General features: G+C 39.7%; 8 protein-coding genes across 13 annotated transcripts in view; 6 read left to right on the top strand and 2 right to left on the bottom strand.

Moving 5' to 3' along the window:
- LOC111797260 (kinesin-like protein KIN-4A) overlaps positions 1 to 14,452 on the bottom strand; it is a 34,707-nt gene extending 20,255 nt beyond the window's left edge. Inside the window, exon 1 of the mRNA XM_023680217.1 lies at positions 14,438 to 14,452. The gene's annotated coding sequence lies outside the window, so the exon portion shown is untranslated. The remainder of the gene's footprint in view (positions 1 to 14,437) is intronic.
- LOC111797267 (ethylene-responsive transcription factor ERF011-like) lies at positions 724 to 1,871 on the top strand. The gene has a single exon (XM_023680224.1). The coding sequence runs from the start codon at positions 1,019 to 1,021 to the stop codon at positions 1,496 to 1,498; it is 480 nt and encodes a 159-aa protein (XP_023535992.1). The 5' UTR covers positions 724 to 1,018; the 3' UTR covers positions 1,499 to 1,871.
- Positions 3,794 to 5,661, top strand: LOC111797262 (uncharacterized acetyltransferase At3g50280-like). The gene has a single exon (XM_023680219.1). It carries the CDS (start codon positions 4,186 to 4,188, stop codon positions 5,581 to 5,583), a length of 1,398 nt encoding a protein of 465 aa, XP_023535987.1. The 5' UTR covers positions 3,794 to 4,185; the 3' UTR covers positions 5,584 to 5,661.
- On the top strand, positions 6,687 to 8,299 carry LOC111797266 (NAC domain-containing protein 96-like). The gene is made up of 3 exons (XM_023680223.1): positions 6,687 to 7,263; positions 7,394 to 7,642; positions 7,736 to 8,299. The coding sequence occupies exons 1-3, from the start codon at positions 6,781 to 6,783 to the stop codon at positions 7,844 to 7,846; spliced, it is 843 nt and encodes a 280-aa protein (XP_023535991.1). The 5' UTR covers positions 6,687 to 6,780; the 3' UTR covers positions 7,847 to 8,299.
- LOC111797264 (probable BOI-related E3 ubiquitin-protein ligase 2) lies at positions 8,810 to 11,215 on the bottom strand. Of its 2 annotated transcripts, none has more exons than XM_023680222.1 (4): positions 10,910 to 11,215; positions 10,702 to 10,802; positions 10,074 to 10,360; positions 8,810 to 9,452 (listed from the first exon to the last, which is right to left on the bottom strand). In XM_023680222.1, exons 1-4 carry the CDS (start codon positions 10,978 to 10,980, stop codon positions 8,925 to 8,927), a joined length of 987 nt encoding a protein of 328 aa, XP_023535990.1. In that variant the 5' UTR covers positions 10,981 to 11,215; the 3' UTR covers positions 8,810 to 8,924. The 2 variants fall into 2 exon arrangements, with proteins under 2 accessions (XP_023535990.1, XP_023535989.1); XM_023680221.1 differs by having other exon boundaries at positions 10,074 to 10,366; positions 10,910 to 11,141.
- A 593-nt stretch (positions 14,453 to 15,045) lies between the features above and the next one.
- On the top strand, positions 15,046 to 16,479 carry LOC111797740 (heat stress transcription factor B-4-like). Its single transcript, XM_023680856.1, has 2 exons — positions 15,046 to 15,420; positions 15,500 to 16,479. The coding sequence occupies exons 1-2, from the start codon at positions 15,172 to 15,174 to the stop codon at positions 16,247 to 16,249; spliced, it is 999 nt and encodes a 332-aa protein (XP_023536624.1). The 5' UTR covers positions 15,046 to 15,171; the 3' UTR covers positions 16,250 to 16,479.
- Positions 16,480 to 17,374: 895 nt separating this feature from the next.
- On the top strand, positions 17,375 to 19,988 carry LOC111797743 (protein ROOT INITIATION DEFECTIVE 3-like). 5 transcript variants are annotated; one of them, XM_023680859.1, is made up of 5 exons: positions 17,375 to 17,854; positions 17,992 to 18,132; positions 18,248 to 18,445; positions 19,077 to 19,325; positions 19,481 to 19,988. In XM_023680859.1, the coding sequence occupies exons 3-5, from the start codon at positions 18,383 to 18,385 to the stop codon at positions 19,652 to 19,654; spliced, it is 486 nt and encodes a 161-aa protein (XP_023536627.1). In that variant the 5' UTR covers positions 17,375 to 17,854; positions 17,992 to 18,132; positions 18,248 to 18,382; the 3' UTR covers positions 19,655 to 19,988. The 5 variants fall into 5 exon arrangements, with proteins under 5 accessions (XP_023536627.1, XP_023536628.1, XP_023536630.1 ...); XM_023680860.1 differs by having other exon boundaries at positions 17,992 to 18,160; XM_023680862.1 differs by having other exon boundaries at positions 17,992 to 18,445; positions 19,119 to 19,325.
- A 2,713-nt stretch (positions 19,989 to 22,701) lies between these two features.
- Positions 22,702 to 23,525, top strand: LOC111797741 (transcription factor HEC2-like). The gene has a single exon (XM_023680857.1). The coding sequence runs from the start codon at positions 22,790 to 22,792 to the stop codon at positions 23,498 to 23,500; it is 711 nt and encodes a 236-aa protein (XP_023536625.1). The 5' UTR covers positions 22,702 to 22,789; the 3' UTR covers positions 23,501 to 23,525.
- Positions 23,526 to 23,553: the final 28 nt, after the last annotated feature.

The raw sequence follows: 23,553 nt of genomic DNA, 5'->3' as shown, positions 1-23,553 counted from the left end.
AACACCAAACGACCCTCTCTATTCTCATTACCTATTTATTGTCAAACAAGTGCTTCAACGTAATACGTCGTGGGTTAGGCACCCGAATCTGGAAAAATAATATTAACATTTCACTACTAAAATTAATGACGCCCCCACTAAATAAACCCTTTTTTTTCCTTTTTTCTTTTTCATTTTTTATATCTATACTACAAACCCCTTTCCCATTCTTCAAATTTATTCATTTTTTTACAACGTGCTTCAATTTAATGTTTGAATTTCAATCATTTTTCTATAAATAAAAGAAAAAAGACACATCACATCCTTTGAATTAAAATTAGGTATGGGAATCCAGGTCGGCTCTCGCACGCTCACAAACTGCTACGTGGATTTTTATTTTGGGTAATTGTCTCCCAGCCGTTCGGTGAATGTCACTTCCCACCTTATGTTTATTATATTATATAAATTCCAATCATCTTCATATCCCCATATGCTTATAATAATATACATTATTATTATTATTATTTTTAATTATTTGATTTCCACATTCCATATTTTGTAATTATTATTATTACTATTATTATTATTAGGGCTTTATTTTGATGCAATCAAGTAAGAGTGAGTAATTAAGAACACACCCCCAAATAATAATAATGGTAATAATGATAAAGAAATAGATAAATATAAAGAAAGCGAGAAGAGAGAAATAAAGGGAAGTTTATGACCGGTGATAAAGTATGTCGGCCGAAGTTGGATTTGTCTTGAAGGAAGATCAACGTGGTGGCCGTGCCCAGTCGACACACAAGCAGCCAAGTAGGAAACAATTTCGGCCCTTCCTTCCATCCTCTCTCTCTCTCTATATATATATATACACACCCCCAACCCATGTCTAAACTACAGCACCACCATCTTTTTTGGCTCACTCCGGCTGCCCCTCTTTTTGTTTTCATACACCCGATTCAGACCAAAATCGGAACCGCAAGTCGCATACGATTATTAGAACAACTTATACAAAATCTTAATTTTGTGTCTGCCTGAGATGGACGGAGAAGTTTGCTCCGCCGTAGATTCATCACCGACGGCGACAGAGAAGAGGAAGCAAAGGCATCAGAATCAGCTTCAAAAAGAAAGGCCTTACAGAGGAATAAGGATGAGGAAGTGGGGGAAGTGGGTTGCCGAAATCAGAGAACCCAACAAGCGCTCCAGGATTTGGCTTGGTTCCTACACAACCCCCCTCGCTGCCGCTAGAGCTTACGACACCGCCGTCTTCTACCTACGAGGCCCTACTGCCCGCCTTAACTTCCCCGAATTGATGTTCGAGGAAAGCCAGCTTCACGACATGTCGGCCGCCTCCATACGCAAACGAGCCACCGAAGTCGGCGCTAGGGTTGACGCCATCGAAATCTCCCTCCACGCCTCCAACTCAAACTCAAACTCCAACTCCAATTCCAGTACCCACACTTCCGAGAAGCCCGATTTAAACGAGTACCCAAGCCCCGAAAGCTCCGACCACGATTAATCCCTCATACCTTCATTTTAAATCGCTACCGGAAAACCAAAATTACGAGAAAGGGCCAAAGCTTATTACAGGTAAGATCATCAAAAAAATAACGGAATCAACATAATTCCGTTTCATCCGTTGTAGTTCTGCGATTGTAACCGCCGCGTACACGGCTTATACAAATACTCCATCTCGGCTAATTTTGGATGTTTCTTTTATTATTATTATTATTATTTTCCCTTCAAATCGGTACCAATCGTTTTGTTGCACTTCTAATTTTGTTTGGAGTGTTAAGGAGAGAACTTAGGAGCGGCGCCGCCGTTCGGACTTGTGGCTCCGGTTACGCCCCTCGGTCGGGATAAGGATATAATCCCCCCCCCAAAAAAAAAAAGGAGTTTGGAGGGAGGGGGGGACAACAACTGGTGCACATGACATGCTTGTGGACTCCACAACAAGGCACAATGAAAAGAGAAGCCCAATATTTATTTGAGAGCGAGAGAAAGCGATAGTGGCCCTCTCATATTACCTTCAAAATCCTCACTTCCACTTCAACCTTTAATGGACATCCGCCACCGCAAACCCCCGTCCTCCGCCACCGCCGCCCGCCTCTCTTTGCCTCTTAATTTACCTTCCCTCAGTATAATTCGCCAAATAATTAAGGCTGCTACTACTGCCGCCGTCGTCAATTTGTCGGTTTTAGTCCTCTCGTATTCAATGAAAAATCTTAATTATTTCATCACTAATATGATTCGCCCTTCTTTAAATTTCCTTAGACTTTTCCACCCTCTTCCTTTAAAATTCCTGCTGCGGATATGGGTGGAGCCTCTCTCAAACTCCATTAATATTCATATTATTATAACACACCGCTTTTCATGGATCTTCCACAATTTCTTCCCATGATTTCTTCATTTCGTCTCACCCTTCCATGCACCACCCGTATCAGTATATACGCCACATTGCCCATAATCTTATTTATTTTCAACGAATTTATTCAAATTTTAAATTTTTAGATTTATTATTTCAATAAAATAAAAACAAAATTCATGTTACATTATATTATTGTGCCACGTGGTTTAAGAGAATGTCGGTGGCGGTGGTGGGAGTAGTCAACACCACCGTTAATCGACTGTTAACTTGAGGATTAGACGTTTAACAAGTAATGAATGGAATCCAAAATTGAAATTTTGGAAAATTCCTCCTCCTTTATATTATGAATAAAAAAGAAAAAAAAATAGAAACTTATAGGAGTCCACATGTAAATTATACATCCAGCTGTCAGCTTCATACCCCCGTGAGACGGGTATCATTCAGCAACGTGTCAATCAGTTATTTGCCACGCAACTCCGTCCCCACCGCTTAAAATATTTTTCCTAATATATTCCACAAATTGAATAAATTCATAATTCCACGCCCACTTCCTATTTTTAATAATGCTTTTGCGAATAAGACAAAAATGCGTAACATGATTTATACTCCCTACATATAAATTACATATAAATTACATCAAAAATGTTAATTCCTAATTTAGTATAATTCATAATATATTCTTCACCCATTAATCTAAGAATCTGTGTTAGATACTTTCTTTTACTGTTTATGTTTATATTCCTCCAAAAGCCTCAACAACAGGCCCACCATAACTTGCACTCAAAATTAACTTCGGGCTCGAATGCCATTTGCATCTCAATCAATCTTAATAGGCCTGGGCTATCAAAATATACTCACACATGTCCATATATATATATATATATGTGCGCGTGTATATGGTCAAACCCACTTAACCTTTCCAAGGAAAAATTATGAAAGTTTATATTTTAAAAAGAATTAGTTCATAAGATATATAATGTTGGTATTATATGCACATGGAGAACAAATAATTTAAATAGAACGTGTAACATTACTGCTGCTGGGCTTTCTCTCAAGTTTTTAAAACTCGTTATAAGTTTTCGCCAATTTATAAGAAATGTTAAGTTTCACACTTACATATCGCCCTCGCACTCGCACTGCCCAACAATACCATTTATAATAGCCAAAGCTTATCGTTAATATATATTGTTGATAAGATAAAGGAAATCAACTATAAGGGAGTATGATTCAGATTACCTTGTTGATCGAATATCTCAAGCACTTGTTTGAGATTCGAATCACTCCACAAGTAAGATCGATCATGTCTAGCTTGAATGATTCTTGTTGATCAAAATCTCAAGGCAAGAACACTTATTGAACAGCTTGAATGATTCTGCATGCACCTAAACTATATGGTCATAATTAGTTTTATATAGCTTGAAAATGAAACTGTATCCCCAGATTCATACTTTACATAGTAATTGTAACATAGTAAATAAAAAGTCTTACAATACATCACTCTAAATTCTAACCCACCCAAAATTTATAACAATCAAACTTCATTCAAGTATAAGTATATTGTATGAATGAGGTCTCTTGGTTCATATCAATCGTACGATTTGAACTTTTAGTGTGAGATCACATATTGGTTGAAGAAGAGAAGGAAGCCTTTTACTTGGATTTCAGTTCATCCTCAACAATTTCTCACCTAATTTTACAGTCAACGCGTCCCATATACACGAAGCTTCAAAGCTGAAAATAATTGAAAGTTTGGTAACTGGGGAGCTTAAATCTTTGTGAGCACGCAAACCCATTTTTTTAAATACGCCGGTCGAGGGGAACTGTTACCCGGAAAGAACATGACGGTCCTTCCACAATTTGGGGATATGAATCCAACTCTCCAGACCGTTCGCCTCATTTCAGACTGCTTTATCAAACCTCACACCACTCCCGATGAATCAAAGCACCCATATTACCTTAGCCCATGGGATCTTCTCATGCTCTCCGTTCAATACATCCAAAAAGGTCTTCTTTACTCCAAACCTTCCGCCGCCGTCGACGATGGCGGCCGTTTCATCAACGATCTGTTGAGTAAGCTCAAAAATTCCCTGTCAATTGCCCTCGTTCATTTCTACCCACTCGCCGGACGACTCGCAACAATCCGATACGAAGACGAAGGTTCTTCCCTCGTTTATGTGGACTGCAACAACAGCCCCGGTGCCAGATTCATTCACGCTCGTCTCGACATGACCATTTCCGATATTCTTTCCCCAACCAACGTGCCGTTAATTGTCCAATCTTTCTTTGACCACGACAGAGCAGTCAACTACGAGGGCCACTCCCGGCCGTTGCTGTCTATCCAGGTCACGGAATTACTGGACGGCGTCTTCATCGGGTGTTCCATTAACCACAGCATCGTCGACGGATCTTCTTATTGGCATTTCTTCAACATCTGGTCTGAGATATTTCAAGCCGATGATGGCAATTTTTCAATTTCACGCCCACCGATCCTCCCGCGTTGGTTCCCCGAGACCCACGGTCCAATTCTAAAGCTCCCATTCACCGAGCCCGATCAATTTATTAGCAGATTCGAAGCACCCCAACTCAGGGAAAGAATATTCCATATTTCCCCTGAATCCTTGGCCGTTCTCAAAGCCAGAGCAAACACAGAGCACAAAACCAACAAAATCTCCTCCTTCCAATCCCTATCCGCACTCGTCTGGCGAAGCATAACACGAGCCCGTGGCCTATCGTCGGATCAAACCACCGGGTGCAGATTGGCAACAAACAACAGATCGAGGCTAAATCCACCGTTACCAGAAAATTACTTCGGGAATTCGATTCAAGCCATAAGAGCGGTTGCGACAGTAAAGGAGCTCCTGGAAAACAATCTCGGATGGGCGGCGTGGAAATTGCACGAGGCTGTAGTGAGCCACGACGACGAGAAGGTGCGAAATCACGTGAACAAGTGGCTGGAATCCCCGTTCGTGTATCAAATCGCCCAATTATTTGATCCATTGAGTGTGATGATGGGAAGCTCCCCTAGATTCAACAAGTACGGGAACGTGTTTGGAATGGGGAAGGCTTTGGCTCTTCGAAGTGGGTATGCGCATAAATTCGACGGGAAAGTATCTTGCTACCCAGGATCTGAAGGAGGCGGAAGCATAGATCTGGAGCTGTGTCTTCTACCAGATTTCATGAGCGCTCTTGAAGCTGATAATGAATTCATGAATGCCTGCACTACTTTAACTCACTAGAACCCAAATGTAAGAAATTGGTTACTTTTTGTGGCTCTTAGTCTCCCACGAACCCAAATAAAGACTCAATTTTTAACGTTCTTGAATCATTGCACTCCAAAAAGGTAACATTTTGTGTTGTGGGTTACTGTTTTTTAACATATTCTCCCTCGAAAATCTCGCATTCTTGCTTAATTAAAAAAAATCAAAGCACAAGAAGTAGGTGGATATCATATGATCTTAAACTTTTTTTTTTTTTTTTTTAATTTGATTAATATCTGAAACTCAAATCAAACTTGAGCAATGAAAAAGATAAAGACTTTGAATAGCCTTTTTTTCTTAGACATTAAGCCATTTAATTTAATTTGAAGTCAAAACTTAGACCATATGAATTTGGCTTTTAGACTAAGTCAATGCACCAAATTCAAAGATCCTAATCAAAAACGATTTTTCTTTCTGCCTACTCCATGGATGAAGTTATCCGTTCCAACGACCACAAATATAAAACTTTTTGGATATTAAAAAAAAAAAAAAAAATGGTGTTTTCAATACGATTCCTTTTGTTAGCTGTGCAGCAGCAGATGTCTCCTCGTATTGCTGTCTTTCATGGTTTCACTTGACGACCTTAGAATTTTCTATTTTTTTCTATAGCAAATAAAACCATGGTGAAATATATTTTTAATATTTAAAATTTGAATAGATTTTTATTTGATGTCTCGGATTTTAAATGAACAACTTAATATGTTTTAAAATTATGTTAAATAAAAAATTTAAATGATTTAAAATTTGAACTATTGAAAATATTAATTTTCATTCCACAAAATAAATTTAATTTTTGTAACAATCAAATACCAGGGAGGGAATTTACAATTTTACCATTTTGAAAGCAAACCACATCTCGAATTCCAGATGGAGTGCCAGAAAGTCTTTGTACACAGCCGTCACTAACCAATCAGATTCAGCTTACAGAAGGAGACAAATTAAGGCAGCTTAGGCATTCAATCTCCACGGTTGAATTACGACACGTGGTGTTAAATTGGAGATGACGGATCCAACGGCCCAAAAAAACCGAGGATGAATATGAGATCACCCAACCTTGGGTCGCCAGACGCAGGCATGTAAGAAAGCCTTCAGCTACAAGTTTCCGGTTTGGGCGCACATTACAAATACGAACCAAAAGACAAACGCCTTGTTTTACGCTGCCGCCAAGGCATATTTATGGAACTTCTTCAGCCTTTCCAACCGGCTTCTTCCTCCTCCTGTCTCCCTCCCGGTTGTTGTTTCTCCCCCTCCGATGAGCAGATCCTCTGCTTCTACCTCCCCAACAAGACCACCGCATCCATTTCCCCCAATTCGCTCGCCAATGGCGTTTCCCCCGGCTATAACTTAATCAAAGACCTCGACCCCTTCGATTACGATCCTTTCGATTTGCCGGAGTCCGCGTGTTTTTGTTACGGTTCCAGGGGAAGAAAGAAGCACTGGTACTTCTACTCAGTATGTGTTTTTAGTGAGAAAAGAGGACGGATAAGAATGAAGAGCGGGTATTGGAGAAGAAAAAGGAGAGCGAGAGAGGTGATTATCCATCGAGGAGTTGTTCTTGGGATGAAGACCAGTTTTGTGTTCTATTGGGGGAATTCGATCGAGAACGCTGTGAAGACTAATTGGATCATGTACGAGTATGCCCTAGGCGATCATTTTAAGGTACTTCTGTCACTCGATTCATTTTCTGTCTCAGCGTCAGCTTCCACTTTACCTACTATTTGATTTCAACCATAAATTGAATTTACCGAGTTTCGTATGTTATCGGGGTAATTGTGGCTTTGATCCACAGGCTTCTTTTGTACTGCATCGGGTATTTGTAAGAGGTTGGGGACTTGGCATTTCGGGTAATGGCTTAAGTGCTTATGGTGACGGAAGTGTCTCAGCAGTATGCCATAATGGCAATCAGCAAGATGGAATTCCAGTAACCAATGGCATCGCAGGACATGAAATGGGTTGTGCGGAGAAGCCAAATTGTGTGCTCGTTACAGATCCTGTTACCACTTTGCAAGTCCCATCAGAAGCTTACCCTTGCGGGATGGTAAGATTAATTTGTATTATGGTTCTTATTCTATTTCAATTAGTTCCAAAATCTTCATTTTCTGGCATTACATTCTGTAATTTGTGTGTGCAGATGGCTCCCTCGCCTGTAACCCCTACTGGTTCAATCTCTATTATGGACGGAGATTTTATAGAATTAAACGATCTTGATGATCAGTTGGATCCGGAAGATATCAGTCGATGAGTGTTAATTCTCAGGCTTATTCCTGCCTGACGTTAGATTTCAGATGGGGTACAAATTCTTCAGGAAAGAGACACTGTGTACTAGTGTTACTGAACCATCTCTTAAATGCGAAAGAAACTCTGCCTTGGAGTTAGCAAGATTGCATAAGGGAGGGGAGCAAATTGCCGGTTGAGGTAATAGATTGCTTTTCTTTATGCTGTTTGCTTCAGTTTATTCTTCCCCTGATGTTTCAGGGAATGATTAGCTTTTCTTTTTGTTTTTTTGTTTGTTTCTGTGAATGTAAATTTGAAATTGGCTAAATGTTTGGCATTTTTGTTCTGATAAACAAGGGGATGTTGATTTATTCACCCAAATTGGAAGAAGACATGAGTGTTGGTGTAATTAATGCTATTCTGCATAATAATCCATTTTTGCCAATTGTTGCTATTGGCTAATTGTAGGCCTTTCTGTAAATCTCTTCCACTCATTTTGTGATGATTAGTTTTCAAAATTGATCGATTCTGACCCCTTTTTTTCCTGATTGGAAAGTGTTTTATATTTATGTTAAACTCTCTTAACATATAAAATCTTATATTCTTGCACTGCTCCATAGTTTCTGTATCTTTCAAATACCAATTCAAAATGGCCAAAATTCTTTCTTCATTGCATAACATATTTCGGTTTCCTTTTCAAGTTGGAACAATTATTTCTCTTGGAATTGTTATTTTCATCCCAAGGAAAGTACGTAGTAGCAAAAGCCTATGGTACCAGAGGAGGCTCAGCCTTGAAAGGGGTGGACACAAGATGGTGCACTAGTAAGAATGTTTGACCCCAAAGAGGAGTAGATTGTGAGATCTCACATCGGTTGAGAGGAATGAGTGCCAGCATCATTTTTGATGGAAAGCTCAAAAGGAAAGCCCAAAGAGAACAATATATGCTAGCGGTAAGCTTAAGCTGTGAACTAATTAATTGTGTAACTCAAAATAAAATGAAATGAAAACCATCTAATTTAGTAATAATCACAGAAAATACATAATTACCATAAGAGTAAGTGTATATATGAGTTAAGCGTATGTTTGGGTCGTGCAAAGTATACCTTTTACATATAAACTTCCATACCTATGAATTTAGAGGATTGACAGAGAGGGCAAAAGCTAAGCCTACTTTCGCAGTCCTTGCAAAGGCAGAGATGCTTACAGGGCAACAAAAGCATGCACACTTCATTAACCCTGCAAGCTTTGCAGTACATCAAATCCTTCATATCATTGCTATTGCCGCGAAGCAGTTGAAAATCAAGCGACCGACCATTGCAGCACGATGCAGTGTCTTCCACCTCGCTATCCCCGCATCCTTCCTTGCTATCCCTGCTTTGAGCATACACCTGCTGAAGATTGAACTTGAGAGCTGTGATCATGTTCTCGTTATACCTAGCTCGCTGCTGCCAAGCACCAGCTTCCACTGACAGCTGCTCCATTCGCTGTTCGAGCTCAATGTTTTTCTTGTTAATACACTCCACCTCGGCCTCTTTTTCTCGTAGTTTCTTAATAATTCTTTCTTCCACAGTCGAGAGAGTTTGGAGTTGATTTGCTTGGATCTTCTCTAATATGGTATGTCGTAGCCTTTCGCCCTATCAATAGAAAGAGGCTTAGAAAATGCAGGTACTGGTTAAAATTCAGGACCCACACATAATTGAAACAGCTATGAAGCCATTCTTGATGCAATAAACATCTCAAATAGTGTAAACTCCCTAATAATTTAGACCCAAATTCAAAAAGAACAAATAAAACCCTGATAAGACAACCACGAAAGATTGGTCCAATATGGTCAGAACAGCAAGTTATAAACTCCCACCTCTACGAAGTCAAAGGCTCAAACTATAAAGACTGTCTATTTGAAGGAAAAATAAATCATACCCCTAAAGTTTCATAAGTGAATCAACTATAAAGACTGTCTATTTAACAAGTTATCCAATGTCATTAGTAGATAGAAAGCCAAGCTCGAAATCGGGAGGAACCAACATTCTGCATAAGTTCAAAACAAAAACATAACCAGAGTAAAGCACGCCCATACATAGAACCAGACTTCATCATAGGCCAATTGCATGATGTTTTCTTTCATCAGAACAGCATGAAGATTACCAAGATATGTGTTTAATAAACGACCAGCTACTAATTGCGATGTTCTGCAGAACATAATTAAAGGCGACTACGTGATAGGATCAATAGTTTAAGAGTATGCTAATCCAGACCTGAACATGGAGGAATTTCTCAATATCTTCGTCCTGTCGCTGTAGTTCAAGATCAATGTCATCACCTATAAGAGAAACCAAAGGCGAGTCGCCTGTAGAAGCCATGCGGGTGTTGTCAAGCGATAAACCCAGTCCCGTGGAAACTGGACGTGGCTGCAAGAAATCAATGGATGATATTTGGGAATTGTTCTCGAAAAGATCTTGCTCCTTCAACCTTTTCTTTTTGGGTTCAATGCCATGCATCCAGTGAAAATCCGCTACTCCATCACTGGCGTCCTGGCCAGGGGCTGTACCTGGTGCAAACCCGACCACATGAACCAGAATAACACACAATACATGCGGTAAAACACCTAAGACACAGCTCATTAGATGTTTGGACCAGTTTCATGTGCTTATTTTAGACCAACATTGAATTAGTAACTCTCAAGACTTTCCACAAAATGAACAAATAATCCACATTTTGGGCAGAGAGCGTTTTTCTTGAAATGTTATAACAACAAACCATAAATAAAGATTACTGCTTTGAAACTGGGCAAACCCCAAATTTGCAGCAAAACTAAGAGGTGGCAGAGATTAAGAAAGACACGGAATAAAAGAAAAGAAACAAAGTAAGTAAAGGAAATTTTACATGGAGGAACGTAAGGAGGATGCTGGGAGTGCTCCTGCAAATTGAAGGGATTGAAATAGGAGATGGGTTGAGAAACATGACCATCGGCGGTGTACAAGTTGCTGCAGTTAGAAAGGAAATGCAAAATCAAAAGAATCGAAACGGTGTGTGGCTAGGGTTTCAAATAAAACAAAATCTCTGGTTTTACATTGTGAGGAACAAGAATTACCGAAAAGATATCGATTGGTGTTGCTGTTGGGATTGATAGTGTTGCTGGTAGTGATTCTGAGGCAGAGCCATGGAGCGATGAATTCCCAGACACAGCAACGGAGGAAGAGATGGAAGTAGATAGGCTTGCCAAGACCAACACGCGACTGCTGCAAAATTTCTCAATGTTTCGTCAAATTGGGTGGGCACGCCTTCAACCCAGAGAAATTGTGTTCTGATCCTATCTGCGTCCGAATGAATGCTAGGCCCAAAATAAAGGCCTGCTGTGCTAATGCCGGAAGGGAAAGCAAGCTAGGCCCATCTTGTCGACGGCTTCCATCGGCCCGAATTTTAACCTACACAACTCCCCTGCTTTTTCAATAAGGTATTTCAAATCTCTGGCCTTTAAGGAAGAGGGCAGCAAGGTGGAAGCTTTTTGCATTTCAATTCCCCTGCCTTCGATCCAATCCCCCTCTCCCTTATTCCTTCCTGTAAAGCTCTCTTCTTTTTGTGGGGTTTCTGCTGGGACTTCCCCTTCTTCCACTTTGTATCTACTTTGCTTTGCTTTGCCTTCTCATTCGCCACTTCTTTCTTCTTTATTTTAAACCAATACATTCTTTTACACAGGTTCAAAGCTCCTTTTTCAAAACCCTATCTTCTTTGCTCTATCCTCCACCTATTCTTGAATGTCCCATGATATCCCACGAGTTATAAAACAGAGAAACAAACCAAAAAATCACCATTTACCCACCAAAGATCTTGGCTTTTGAAGTAGAATTCCTTTACTGGGTTAGCATCATTAGTCCCATCTAAACTTCCCCACCAAGATGCATGTTGCTACCGTACATCACTGTATTCATCAGTATTACCGTTAGTTAGGTTGAGGGAAAATGATAGGGGGGTCGGTCATCCCCCACGAGATCACTTGGATTCAGCAGCTTAAGTTAACTGAGTGATGAAAGTGTAGTGTTACAAATATTGTGGTGTGTGAATCAAGTGGCAATTGAGCTTTATGTCTTTAACAAAAGCGAGGGGATAATGGAAGAAAAAGATGATACAACTTGTAGTGGTATGCTTTTAACGACCACAACAAAGTGGGTTAAAAATCACTCTGTTTTAAAGTGTAGAAGTCCGCAAATAGATCTTTTTAGTCTTTAGCTTGCATTTATGGTAACAGGAAACTCCTTTTGCCACTTTAGATATCAGAGAAACAAGCATGATAGCCTTGGAGNTTTTTTTTTTTTTTTTTTTTTCTCTTTCTAAAACGTCTCTGGATTTCAACGTTTGCATGGAAAACGAAATCCTTTCAAGATAATCAACTCAACTCGTACTAAAACGCATCTACTTTGGAGAGGGATTTAACCTATTCTAACTAATGCCTCGCCATCGTTCGGTGACTAACTCTGGTACCATTTGTACAGTCTAAGCTCACAACTAGCATATATTGTAGGATCTCACATTGGTTGGAGAGAGTAACGAAATATTCCTTAGTGTGAAAACCTCTCCCTAGTAAGTGCATTTTAAAATCGGGAGATAGATTGTGAAATTCCACATCGGTTGAATAGGGGGACAAAACATTTCTTGGTGTGGAAACCTCTCCTAGCAACCTAACCACGGGTATTAGATGATTAGGTTAGAGGTAATTGGTGAGTTGTTTGTAGTGATATATAGGAAAAAAAAAAAAAAAGAAAGTTAGCACATGAGGGTGTCAGTAAAAACATACAAGTTGATTGAGAGAGGGAAAAGATAAGATGGGATTTGCAGCATAAGTGAGGCAGCATGCAGTTTATTTCCACACTGTGATGCTGAGTGAGTCAGACAAAACAGGTTGCCAACGCAAAGACAGAACCAACTAAACAACAACCTTGTTGTTTTGGCTTCTTCTTTGAGTTTTGATTCCCCTGCCTTTCCAAACAACCCTAAGTGAGTGTTTATATCATAACCCAGTACCACTACTTCTACTGTACTGCAACAACACTATTCAATTGAAACCCACAAACAAAGACCTTCCAACATTCAATAAAAAGCTTGACTGGTTCTTGGAGACTGGAAGTCACCCATGTCTCTGCCATCCGTGGCTTCAGCTCATGTCTCCGGCGTCCATTAAATCTGGACGCAAAACCCAAGTTGTGGATCATTAAAAAAATATGGAAATCGGGTTAATCCGGGTTTTATGATCCGACAAATGAGTGTCAATCAGATTCAAAAGGTTGAAATGTGCATATTCCATGTTGTTCATGGACTTTTTTCTATGTTCTTCGAAAGGACAATTTAGAGGTCTAGATTGGAAACGAGTCTTGGAATTGGAGGAAGCTGCTTTTTTATTTTATCTTTTTAAGGGGAATCTAGCTTTTGCATGGAAAATCAAACGCCTTCATTATTATAAGATATAACATTGAAGGAATAGAGACAGAGATAGGGATAGGGATAGGTATTGGGGGGCTTGATTTAGAGTATAAATGTGTGTGGTGGGGAAAATGAGACAAAATTGGGTAATAAATAAATAAAATTTCAATTGTTGGGGAATTCAAAATTTGAAATTTTTATCCGTATTCCCTCTGGGCTATAGGCTGTCTCTGCTACAAACTGTAACATATATTATAATAAGTACACTTTTGATTTGGCTTAATAAAATACTGAATAAAGAATATGATTGAAACAACAATGATAGTGTGTTTCTGTTACATAGCCATCATATGATCTTCATCATCTTCCATGCTTGATTCCGATCTTTCTTTCTCTGCTCCTTAATATAAAATAGGAAGAAACCAACAAAACAACAAGAATCACGAGCATACCTCTTTACAAAACACCTCCTTTCATATAGCCCTGTTCTTATATATTATAATTGTTAGGAACAGGTGTTGGCTTTGTCCGTGTCAGCCGCTCTGCACGCACTCCGGAGATATCAGTGACACAGTGGAAGACATAAATATGGAGTATTACCAACACAAGGAGACGCCCAAACCCAATGCCAAACAGCTGCTTTACGATAATCAAGGGAGAATGTTTGCCCTTTCAGCAATATTAAAACTATGAACTTATTGCATATGGGATCCTTAAACCAAAATGTGTACATAATATTATGACTTAAACCCACTCATTGCAAAAGGGTATGTGTATATCCTTTTTGGAAATTCAATCCATCATCATCATCATATGTGCTACAAAATTCAAAGTATAAAGAGAAAAAGAGAGATGATTGTTACTTATAATGGAGAGAGAGAGAGAGAGAGAGGGAGAGAGATTCTTATTTCTTGGGAGACTACAAAGAAAATGAAAGCTGTAAAAAACAAAAGACAGAGAAAAGTAAAGAGAAAGAGTTGTATTTATGGCAACTTTTGAGGCCAATTCAATCACCTGGACATGTCATTAAAGAGAAAGAAAGTGAGTTAGCTAGGCGATGGAATAGAGCCAAACTCGGAGGCTGAAAGGGTAATGCAGCAGCAGAACAGCCACAGCAGCAGCCATTATGATAAAGCTCCGTTGTAACTTGTAATGTAGTGGTAGAAAGAGAGAGAGTATTGAAGTTTGGAATATCGAAGAACATAGAAGAAGAAGAAGAAGAAGAAGAAGAAGAAGAAATGAGATGAGGAACAACGCAGGCTTTAAGTCCCATCACGTACTTCGATGTATGCTTTACCTTATATTCTGGTCTGCCACAGAGAGAGAGAGAGAGAGAGAGAGAGAGAGAGAGAGAGAGAGAGAGAGAGAGCGGTTGGTGCTCTTATACATGAAACAACAAAGGCTAACTTACAAACCCCTCTCTCCTCTTCCTCGGGAAAACATCACCTTTTGACAACTTCCCTTCCCTTCCCTTCTCTTTGCCATTTCATTTATGCATCTCCGTTTCAGGAAAAGACAGGGTTTTAGCTTGCTTGGTTGTCTGCATTTATTATGAACCAAAACCCAACAAACACTCCTCCTATACATACATACATACATACATCACCTTTCTCATCTCATCAAACATTCCTTCTCTTTTTACTTTTAACCCACCCCAATTCTTCAATGAAATGGTAAAAAACACAAAACTGTAGAGCTTTGACCACTACAATCACCTCTTCTTCTTGTGTTGATTTTTAAGTCAGTACAGAGATTAAAAAGAAAAAAACAGAATGGATATGTCACGGGTTTGTCTTGAAAACGCCCTTTTCCCACACTCCTATACACACACACACACACACATATTCTCCTCTCTCTCGTAATATAAAACCCACAAACTAACTGCACCACACGACACGCTACCTTTCCTCTCTCTCTCTCTCTCTCTCTCTGAACACAATGGCTCTAATGGTTGATAATTGCGAAGGAGTTTTGGTGTCCTTGGACTCCCATAAGCCAATCCCAGCTCCCTTTCTCACTAAAACATACCAGCTCGTCGACGATCCCTCCACTGACCATATTGTCTCATGGGGCGAAGATGATACCACCTTCGTTGTTTGGCGTCCTCCTGAATTCGCTAGAGATCTCCTTCCTAATTATTTCAAGCACAACAATTTCTCTAGCTTTGTCCGCCAGCTCAACACCTATGTAAGAATATCATCAATCAAGAATTCAAACTTTCTCTCTGTTTCTTTCAATCAGCTTATTTTTCTTGTTCTGCTTTTAGGGGTTTAGAAAAATTGTGCCGGACAGATGGGAATTTGCGAACGACTTCTTCAGAAAAGGAGATAAACATTTGTTATGTGAAATCCATAGACGCAAAACCGCTCAGCCACAACTCCACCAATCTCTTTCTCCACTTGCTCTCAATAATCCAGGCTTTTACCACTTCCATGGCCGTGGCAGCATCTCGCCCTCCGACTCCGACGACCAAAATAATTGGTGTGACTCGCCGCCGCTCTCCTCCTCTGGCACTAACAACAACAACAACAACAACAACTCTGTCACCGCCCTGTCGGAGGACAACGAGCGGCTTCGGCGAAGCAATAACATGCTGATGTCGGAATTAGCCCACATGAAAAAACTCTACAACGACATCATCTATTTCGTTCAAAACCACGTGAAGCCCGTCGCCCCAAGTAATTCATATCAATACTCAACCTTTCCAGTGGTGCAACGGCAGCCGAACCACCATCTTGTCGGGTACAATAATCCCACAAATGCGAAACAAGTTTCGGGTCAGACCCATTTGGTGACTGGAATTCCAAATAATAATAACAAAAACAACAAAAGCTTCGTGAGGATTGTAGAAGAGCAACAAAAAACGAAGCTTTTTGGAGTGGCGATTCATTCGAAGAAACGGCTGCATCCGGAGTATGCTTCTAATAATATTGGGAAAGAGAACAACAACAAGGCTCGATTCGTGTTGGAGAAAGATGATTTAGGGCTGAATCTCATGCCCCCTTCCGCTTGTTAGTTCTACTTTCCTCCCCTATTCCTCCAATTCCTTCCATTGACAGCGAAAAAAAGGGGTTATTTTTCTTGTTTTCTTTTCCTTTTCTTTTTTTTTTTTTTTTATGGGAAATTTTGTTACTCTCTCTTACAAATCCCAGAGGGGTTCATTTTCCAGTGCTGCATTCATCATAACTGAATTAGAATATGTGTAAGTTTGTATGTATATAACCCTCAGTCACGCTATTGCTGTCTCTTTTCCCATACCCATTATTCCTGCACTGCACTCCCCAATCAGCTCTCTTTCTCCTTCTTCTACGGAGATTACATCAGCATCTAGACATCGAGAAGTGTGACAGCGAGAACATTAGACTCTACAAGGATGGATTGGTGGTCGTGTGCTTTAATGGGTTTGATCAGGAATGTTTGAGTAACATTAATGAGGGATAGAGATGAGTGAAGAAGTGAGTTATAATGAGGGGGGAGTAGGAAAAGAAGTCTTTTTGGTTTTGATTTCAGTGGTACACGGAGAGAAGGGCAGAATATTATTTGGAAATATTTGCATCAGTAGAAGAGATGAGAAAGACAGTAAAGTAGTAAATAAATAAGGTGTGGTGACAGGAAGGAGATGGGAAGTTTAATAATTGCACTCACTATGATACTTAATCAGAAAAGACATACCACAAACCCCTTCTTATGATCATACCTCTGTTAAGGCTCCTCATGAAGCCCTTGTCTTTTCTCTCTTGGGGGGCCTCGCACGTGAACCCTGAAACCATCCACGCGGGTTTTGGGAAACAAAGGATTCTAGGTTTTTTTTGGTCGCCAAACAGTCGCGTTCAACCCATTCCTCCATGCCCATCGCCGGATGCCTCACCATTTTCCCTTGGGATCACAATCTATGAGTTGGATTCCAAAAGAATAGATCGTAAGATATGGGGTTTAGAAATCTCTCAATAGTACACACGCTTTTAAAATTGGTGAGGTTTGGAAATTTCTCACTCGTATACACGTTTTAAAATTGAAATATGCCAAAACTGACAATATACGCTAGCAGTAGACTTGTTATTACATATGGTATCAAAGTTAGTCATCGAGTGATGTGTGAGCAAGGACCCGAGAGAGCTGGATCGTCAGACGACCAAACATTTATTATAGGTGTCTGAAAATTCATTTTATCTTGAAATGGGCCGTCACTCAAAAACTTGAGCTCGGCCCAGGCATTATAACTTTTCTTCTCTGGGCTTAATAGCAATGGACCATTGACGTATAGTTGGCCCAATTGGCCCAATTTGACGAAGTAAGCCCTGAAATTGGCGCCAATGTCGCTGCAGCGTCATGTTTCATCAACCGCGGTGTTTGTTCAGTGCCACAAATTTTCGAGGGAAATTGAAACTGAAACCTTCTCTCAAGCTCTCGAGTCAGAATGGTGCTATTGGTCGCGTCGTCCTCCATTGATTCGGGGATTGGTTGCTGGGACCTTCACACGGGTGCGGAGCAACTACGTTACAAGTCTTGTGATTCTCCTGCTCATGGTCTTGTTTGTGTTGGTGAAAGGTTTCTCGCATGCTCTCTGCTCCGCGATCCTGCTTCCACCGCTGGCTCCGTGCTCTACTGGTCTTGGTGTAAGGTACTAGTTATTGGAAATGTAACGGAGTCTATCATGTGTTCCTGAATAGTGTGCTTAGTTAATTTTTCTCTGTGCAGCCGGAAAGTCGTTTATTGTCACTGGTAGAATTCTTCTTACAAACATGCTTGTTATTCCAGGGTATTTGATGATGGATGGCGAAGGGAAGAGAAACATTTTATGAACATAGCTTCACTGGGCATCATCTACCTGTTACTGATATTGTCGTTGGCTATGGAGGATCAATGCTATTATAATCTCTTCCTCTGTGGATCGTACTTGTAAGGAATGGTTACTTATCACCAATGAGTAATGAGTATTTTCCTATCCTAACTTCTACCATATCAAATTGTCTTCCGGTGTTTCATATGCTATATGTTAACTTGGCTCTTGTAGGTGTGGAGCTTATCTAATGGGAAATTGTTAAGAAATATCATATTTCCTTCAATCATTGATGCAATTGCTTTGGATCCTGGTGAACATGTCTTCTATGGTGGTGTAGAGTTGGGAAGTTCTACACTGCTGCACTTAATGCTAAATGCCCATCCAGCAGTGCCTACGGATTGCATATTCTCGGCTCATTGTCTAATCAAAGTTCTGTATTTTTATCAAGTTTTCCTCTAAATTGTTTTGTCCTTTCTGGTTCCTAGATTGTTCTCTTTGTTCCATGCACTATGTAGTTGCTTGACTAATGATTTAATTATGCAATAAAATGTTGGGGAATTTCAAGTTGGCACATTTTTACTTGTACTTACGGTATTTTTAATGGTGTCTTGATTGCTTAAGAGCTAGGCATTAGCTTCCAAGTTGATAATATTTGTGTCTAGCATTGCTAAAAAGCCCCTTTATGTTTTCTTTCAATAAACTAGATGTGTTTTATGTTGAGGAGTGTTGGGAGGGAGTCCCACATTGACTAATTTAGAGAATGATCATGGGTTATAAGTAAGGAAGACATCTTCATTGGTACGAGGCCTTTTGGAGAAGCCAAAGCAAAGCCACGAAAGCTTATGCTTAAAGTGGACAATATTATACCATTGTGGAGAGTCGTGATTCCTAACATTTAATTTCTATATAGGTTTTTATGCATGATATGGTTTCAATGTCTTTATGAATTTGCTATATTGCTATAATTTTCTGCATATTAGTTGTCCTAGCTAATGCTGTTAGCTTTTGGTTACTGAATTCGTGACCAGCTTTTTTATTATTTTATCTCTATTATTTACAGGACCTGCTTAATAGTAATAATATACTTATTGTTCGACAACAGCTCCACCCTAAATTGCAGTCGACTTCCCAAGGTTCTTTGAGAAAGCACCGGTCACTATTACCTCCTGCCCTTGCACAATTTGAAAACTCAAAGGACGAGGATGAAGACACTGGTGTTATCATTGGTCTATCAGGCCCTCCCATGGAATCTATGGGGTTTCCCCCCCTTAGTTCTCACATGATGGATAACCAAATCACCGAACTTCAGGTGCTTGCTCTTGTTCAGTCCCCCTTTCCCCGTGGACCTAAGACTCCATGTTGTATCCTGTGTTGTTTTGGGACAGGCATACACTTCATTTGTGATAATAACCCATATTCTTTTGTACACAAAACTTGTACTAACATGCGGTTTCTCTACTTCAGCAACAGGGTTCTGCTGCCACAGGAATGGAGTTGGAAAGACTTCAGCGTGATTATGGAAAATCCATGCAAATGCTACAGCAGTGGAGAAAAATGTACGCCAATTTACATCAATTTTATGTTAATGAGCTTCTTGATGGCAATCAAACTAAAACTTTACAAGACAATTCGGTTTGAGCATTTGTAACAGCCAAATCCTAAGTCTACTGCTAGCAAATATTGTCTTTTTTGAGTTTTCCTTTTCGAGCTTCTCTTCAAAGTTTTTAAAACGCATCTGCTAGGAAGAGGTTTTCACACCCTAAAATTTTGTTTTGATCCATTTGGTGTTCTAGAAATTGTATAATCGAGTCGAAGAGTCTTAGGTGGAATTGTTAGAAAGACATCCACGGTTAATGTAAGTTCTAGAACCCTTTTTCCTAGAATAAGATGCGTACATGGTGTTACTTCTGGAAGTACCTTAAGCTTGTAAGAATATTTTTGATCATGTGGGTGTTTGATTCCGGTTGCATGAGGTAGACATGTTGTGTTTTTTTGGGGCGGGCTTTTTACATGAATGAACTGCCAAAAATAATTTCCCACTAGGGAAAAATTGTTGAAGAGTGAGGTGTTGTATTGAAAGTGGTTGATAGCCGAAACAAAACAAGTGGAAGAAGAGATGCCCTTTGATGGAATGATTCGTGCAAAATAACCCCAACCCGTCCAAAGTTGAATGCGATGATGATTATAATGTAAAGAAAAGAGAGTTGAAGTTGAGATCTCAGGGGGACCATCTCCACTCTGTCTCTTTGTTATAATTTTGTGGGTCTGTTCTGTTCTGTTCAGTTCTATTATTTTAACATATCATATCTTATTAACAAGAACTATTAATGTGCTGAGTGGGGAAGAAAAGATAAGGTGGTGTAAGCAGCGGAAAGAAACTCAGTAACAAAGGTTCGGTCTCTCTTTCTCTCTCTCTACCATTGGATTCTTTTTTTATCTAAAAGAACATCTTCTGCTGCGGAACATATCTCTTTATTCACATTTTATGTATGTGCTCCACACACCTTTACAAATGATATTATAATTTATTATCCTCCTCTGTTTGTGACATACAGAGTGATTGATTTCCTTGATCTGGGCACCAAATCAAAATGTTGGTGCCAGAGAATTCTGTAGCTTTTGAGTGAGTTAATGTTAAATGATTGTGCCAGATTAAAAGACAGGAGGATACTTATGTACCATCTCCTACAGAGTAATTCTTGGCGGCTGCAACACTAGCGCCCTTTTCTTACTTGTTTCAAAATTTAAACTTGGCGATTATAATGCATGTTTTTTCCTATCAATTAACTGACCCCAAGCTTCCATTCTTTCCCTTGTCTGCTGAAAATGGCCTCCTCCATATTTGCTTCTGTTACGTGTTGGCCTTTTCCATCTTAAGTATTAGGAAAACCAACAACTCTTCCCACCACTTCCCTCGCCATTCCTTCTCAAATTTTGATCTTTTTCCAGGTTTATTTTAAAGAGTTCGTTCGGAGCGTTAGGAACCCCGATCACTTTACAATGGATGGTATCGTCAACTTTGAACATAAGATCTCATGATTTTGCTTTTGGTTTCTCCAAAAGGCCTCATACCAATGAAGATGTATTCCTTACTTATAAACCTATGATCACTTTCTTAATTAGCCAATGTGAGACTCTCAACAATCCTTTCCTCGAACAAAGTGCACCATAGAGCCTCCTCTAAGGTCTATGGAGTCTTCAGACAGTCTCTCTTTAATCGAAACTCGACTCCTTCTCTAGAGCTCTAGAATAAAGTATATCATTTGTTTGACACTTATCACTTTTGACTACACATTCGAGACTCACAATTTCTTTTTTTGACATTTCAGGATTCTACAGACATGACTAAGTTAAGGGCACAACTTTATGTTAGAAACTACGACTCTCCGTAATGGTATGATATTGTCCATTTTGAGCATAAATTTTCATGACATATTTTTGGTGTTTCCAAAAACGTTATGTGAATTGTGACTATTTTTTATTTATAAACTCACTAATTAGGAAGACTCTCTCCCAAAAACAATATCATACTAAAAAAAAATACTTCCACCTCCACATTAGGCAGGTAGGCTTCAGAACCTGATCCTGATCTGCCTCGAACAGTGTGAGACTATTTTCGGCCTATAGCAGCACCTTCCTTCCTTCAAATTCAACCGATGACGTATTGAATCAAATCAGTATTCTTCTCCCAGTTAGTTCGCTCTAGATTCTTGCCACGTACTCACCGCCGGGGAATCAAACGGCTCAAGCTCCTCACCGCCAAGTGTAAAAACTTTGAACTTGCTCCACCTGTGAGATTTCTGACAATTACCATGTGGCGTGGGGGCTCTTCGGTTCTTCCAAAAAATAATAATACAATAATAAAATAAATACACAACCTTTTCTTTTTTTCTCCTTTGGACTGCCCCCAACAAAGAGTAAATCTTGGGTGCTACTAGGACTGCACCAGTTTTGCCGTCCAGCCATGTTCCCAATCATTTATTGCCACGTGTCACGTTAAAAAAAAAACAGTTTTTACCGTTTGTTTTACCTATTCGGAATATTTATTTTCTTTCGTTTCACAAATTATTTTGACTCTTTTCCATACAATACCGTTTATTTTTAATTAATAATTTAAGAAGTTTTGCGTTGAAAAGTATGTACAAAACGGTGGAGAGATCGTAATCGTTAATTTGGTGGGGCATTTCATCTCACACCATGGCATCTCAATACCCTTGGATCGATGTGGTGCAAGATTTTGATTAAAAAATAAAAAAGAAATAAAGAATTTTGATATCTCCTTGCGGGCAAAGATAAGATATGATAACAATATTTTAATCCAAGCATTGGGAGTTTCTGCTTCAGGCTTCCCCTTATCCTGTACCCTCTTGACCCCACGTAACAACTTCAACGGCCAGGATGAATTTTGATCAAGTGAGCATGCTTCCAGATGATCATCATCTTTCTGGCTGCAATAATAACTAACACCCAGCAAGTCTTTTTCATTATTTATCGTTTCCATGAATAAAAAAAATTAAATAAAAGAAATAAAGCTGATGCCAAAAAAGGAAATTTCTTCTTTTCTTCTCCCCACGGAAATGAATTAAAAAAAAAATAAAAAAAGTGATACACTATTCAACCCCCCAGTTGTTATATATGGAACGGCCACCCTATGGTAGCGTGTTCTTTGTATTGTTACTTGTTATTCCTTCAATTCTCTCTTCCTCTTCTTCTTCTTACCCTCTCTCCAAATTCTATTTCTTGGTCACTTCCAGAATTATATAATAGTAATCTATGGAAAATGATGATCTGAAATCGGAGGATCAGATGGAGATTATGATGATGATGCAACAAATGGAGAAAATCCCTGAATTTTACAATCATCTCTCACCGCCCTCCGATCATTTCAGCTCAAGCACCACCGACCCACATTGCCTGGAAACCCTTCAACAAGCCGCAGAGTCCTCCTCGCCTCCCTTCACCAACAACCTACCTTATAATTTGCCACAAACTGTTCCATTCCCCACCAGTTCACGGTGGCGAAACTCTGGCGGTGAAACGGACTTGCAGAAACAGAGGTCGGTGGCGGCGATGAGGGAGATGATATTCCGAATAGCAGTGATGCAACCAATCCAAATAGACCCAGAAGCGGTGAAGCCACCAAAGAGGAGAAACGTCAAGATTTCAACCGACCCACAAAGCGTAGCGGCTCGACATAGAAGAGAGAGAATTAGCGAGAGAATTAGGATACTCCAAAGATTGGTCCCTGGAGGTACCAAAATGGATACCGCTTCTATGTTGGATGAGGCTATACATTACGTAAAATTCTTGAAGACCCAAGTGCAATCCCTTGAAAGAGCCGCCACCAACAGGCCACTCCCTGATGCTGCTGCTGCAGCAGCATCTGGCGTAGGGTTTCCTCTGGAAATGTCAAGTGGCAGCTATGTCCCCATGGCCAAACCATCCCAAATGACTCACAACCTTGAGCAGTACGGAGATGCTTAATTATCCTTAAAAAAAAAAAAAAAAAAAAAAAAAAAAAAAAAAAAAAAAAAAAA

The sequence above is a fragment of the Cucurbita pepo genome, chromosome LG06 (genome assembly GCF_002806865.2).
Source record: "Cucurbita pepo subsp. pepo cultivar mu-cu-16 chromosome LG06, ASM280686v2, whole genome shotgun sequence".
Lineage (NCBI taxonomy): Eukaryota > Viridiplantae > Streptophyta > Magnoliopsida > Cucurbitales > Cucurbitaceae > Cucurbita > Cucurbita pepo.
The sequence above is the reverse complement of the archived record's forward strand: the minus strand, read 5'-3'. Positions and strand labels throughout refer to the sequence as shown.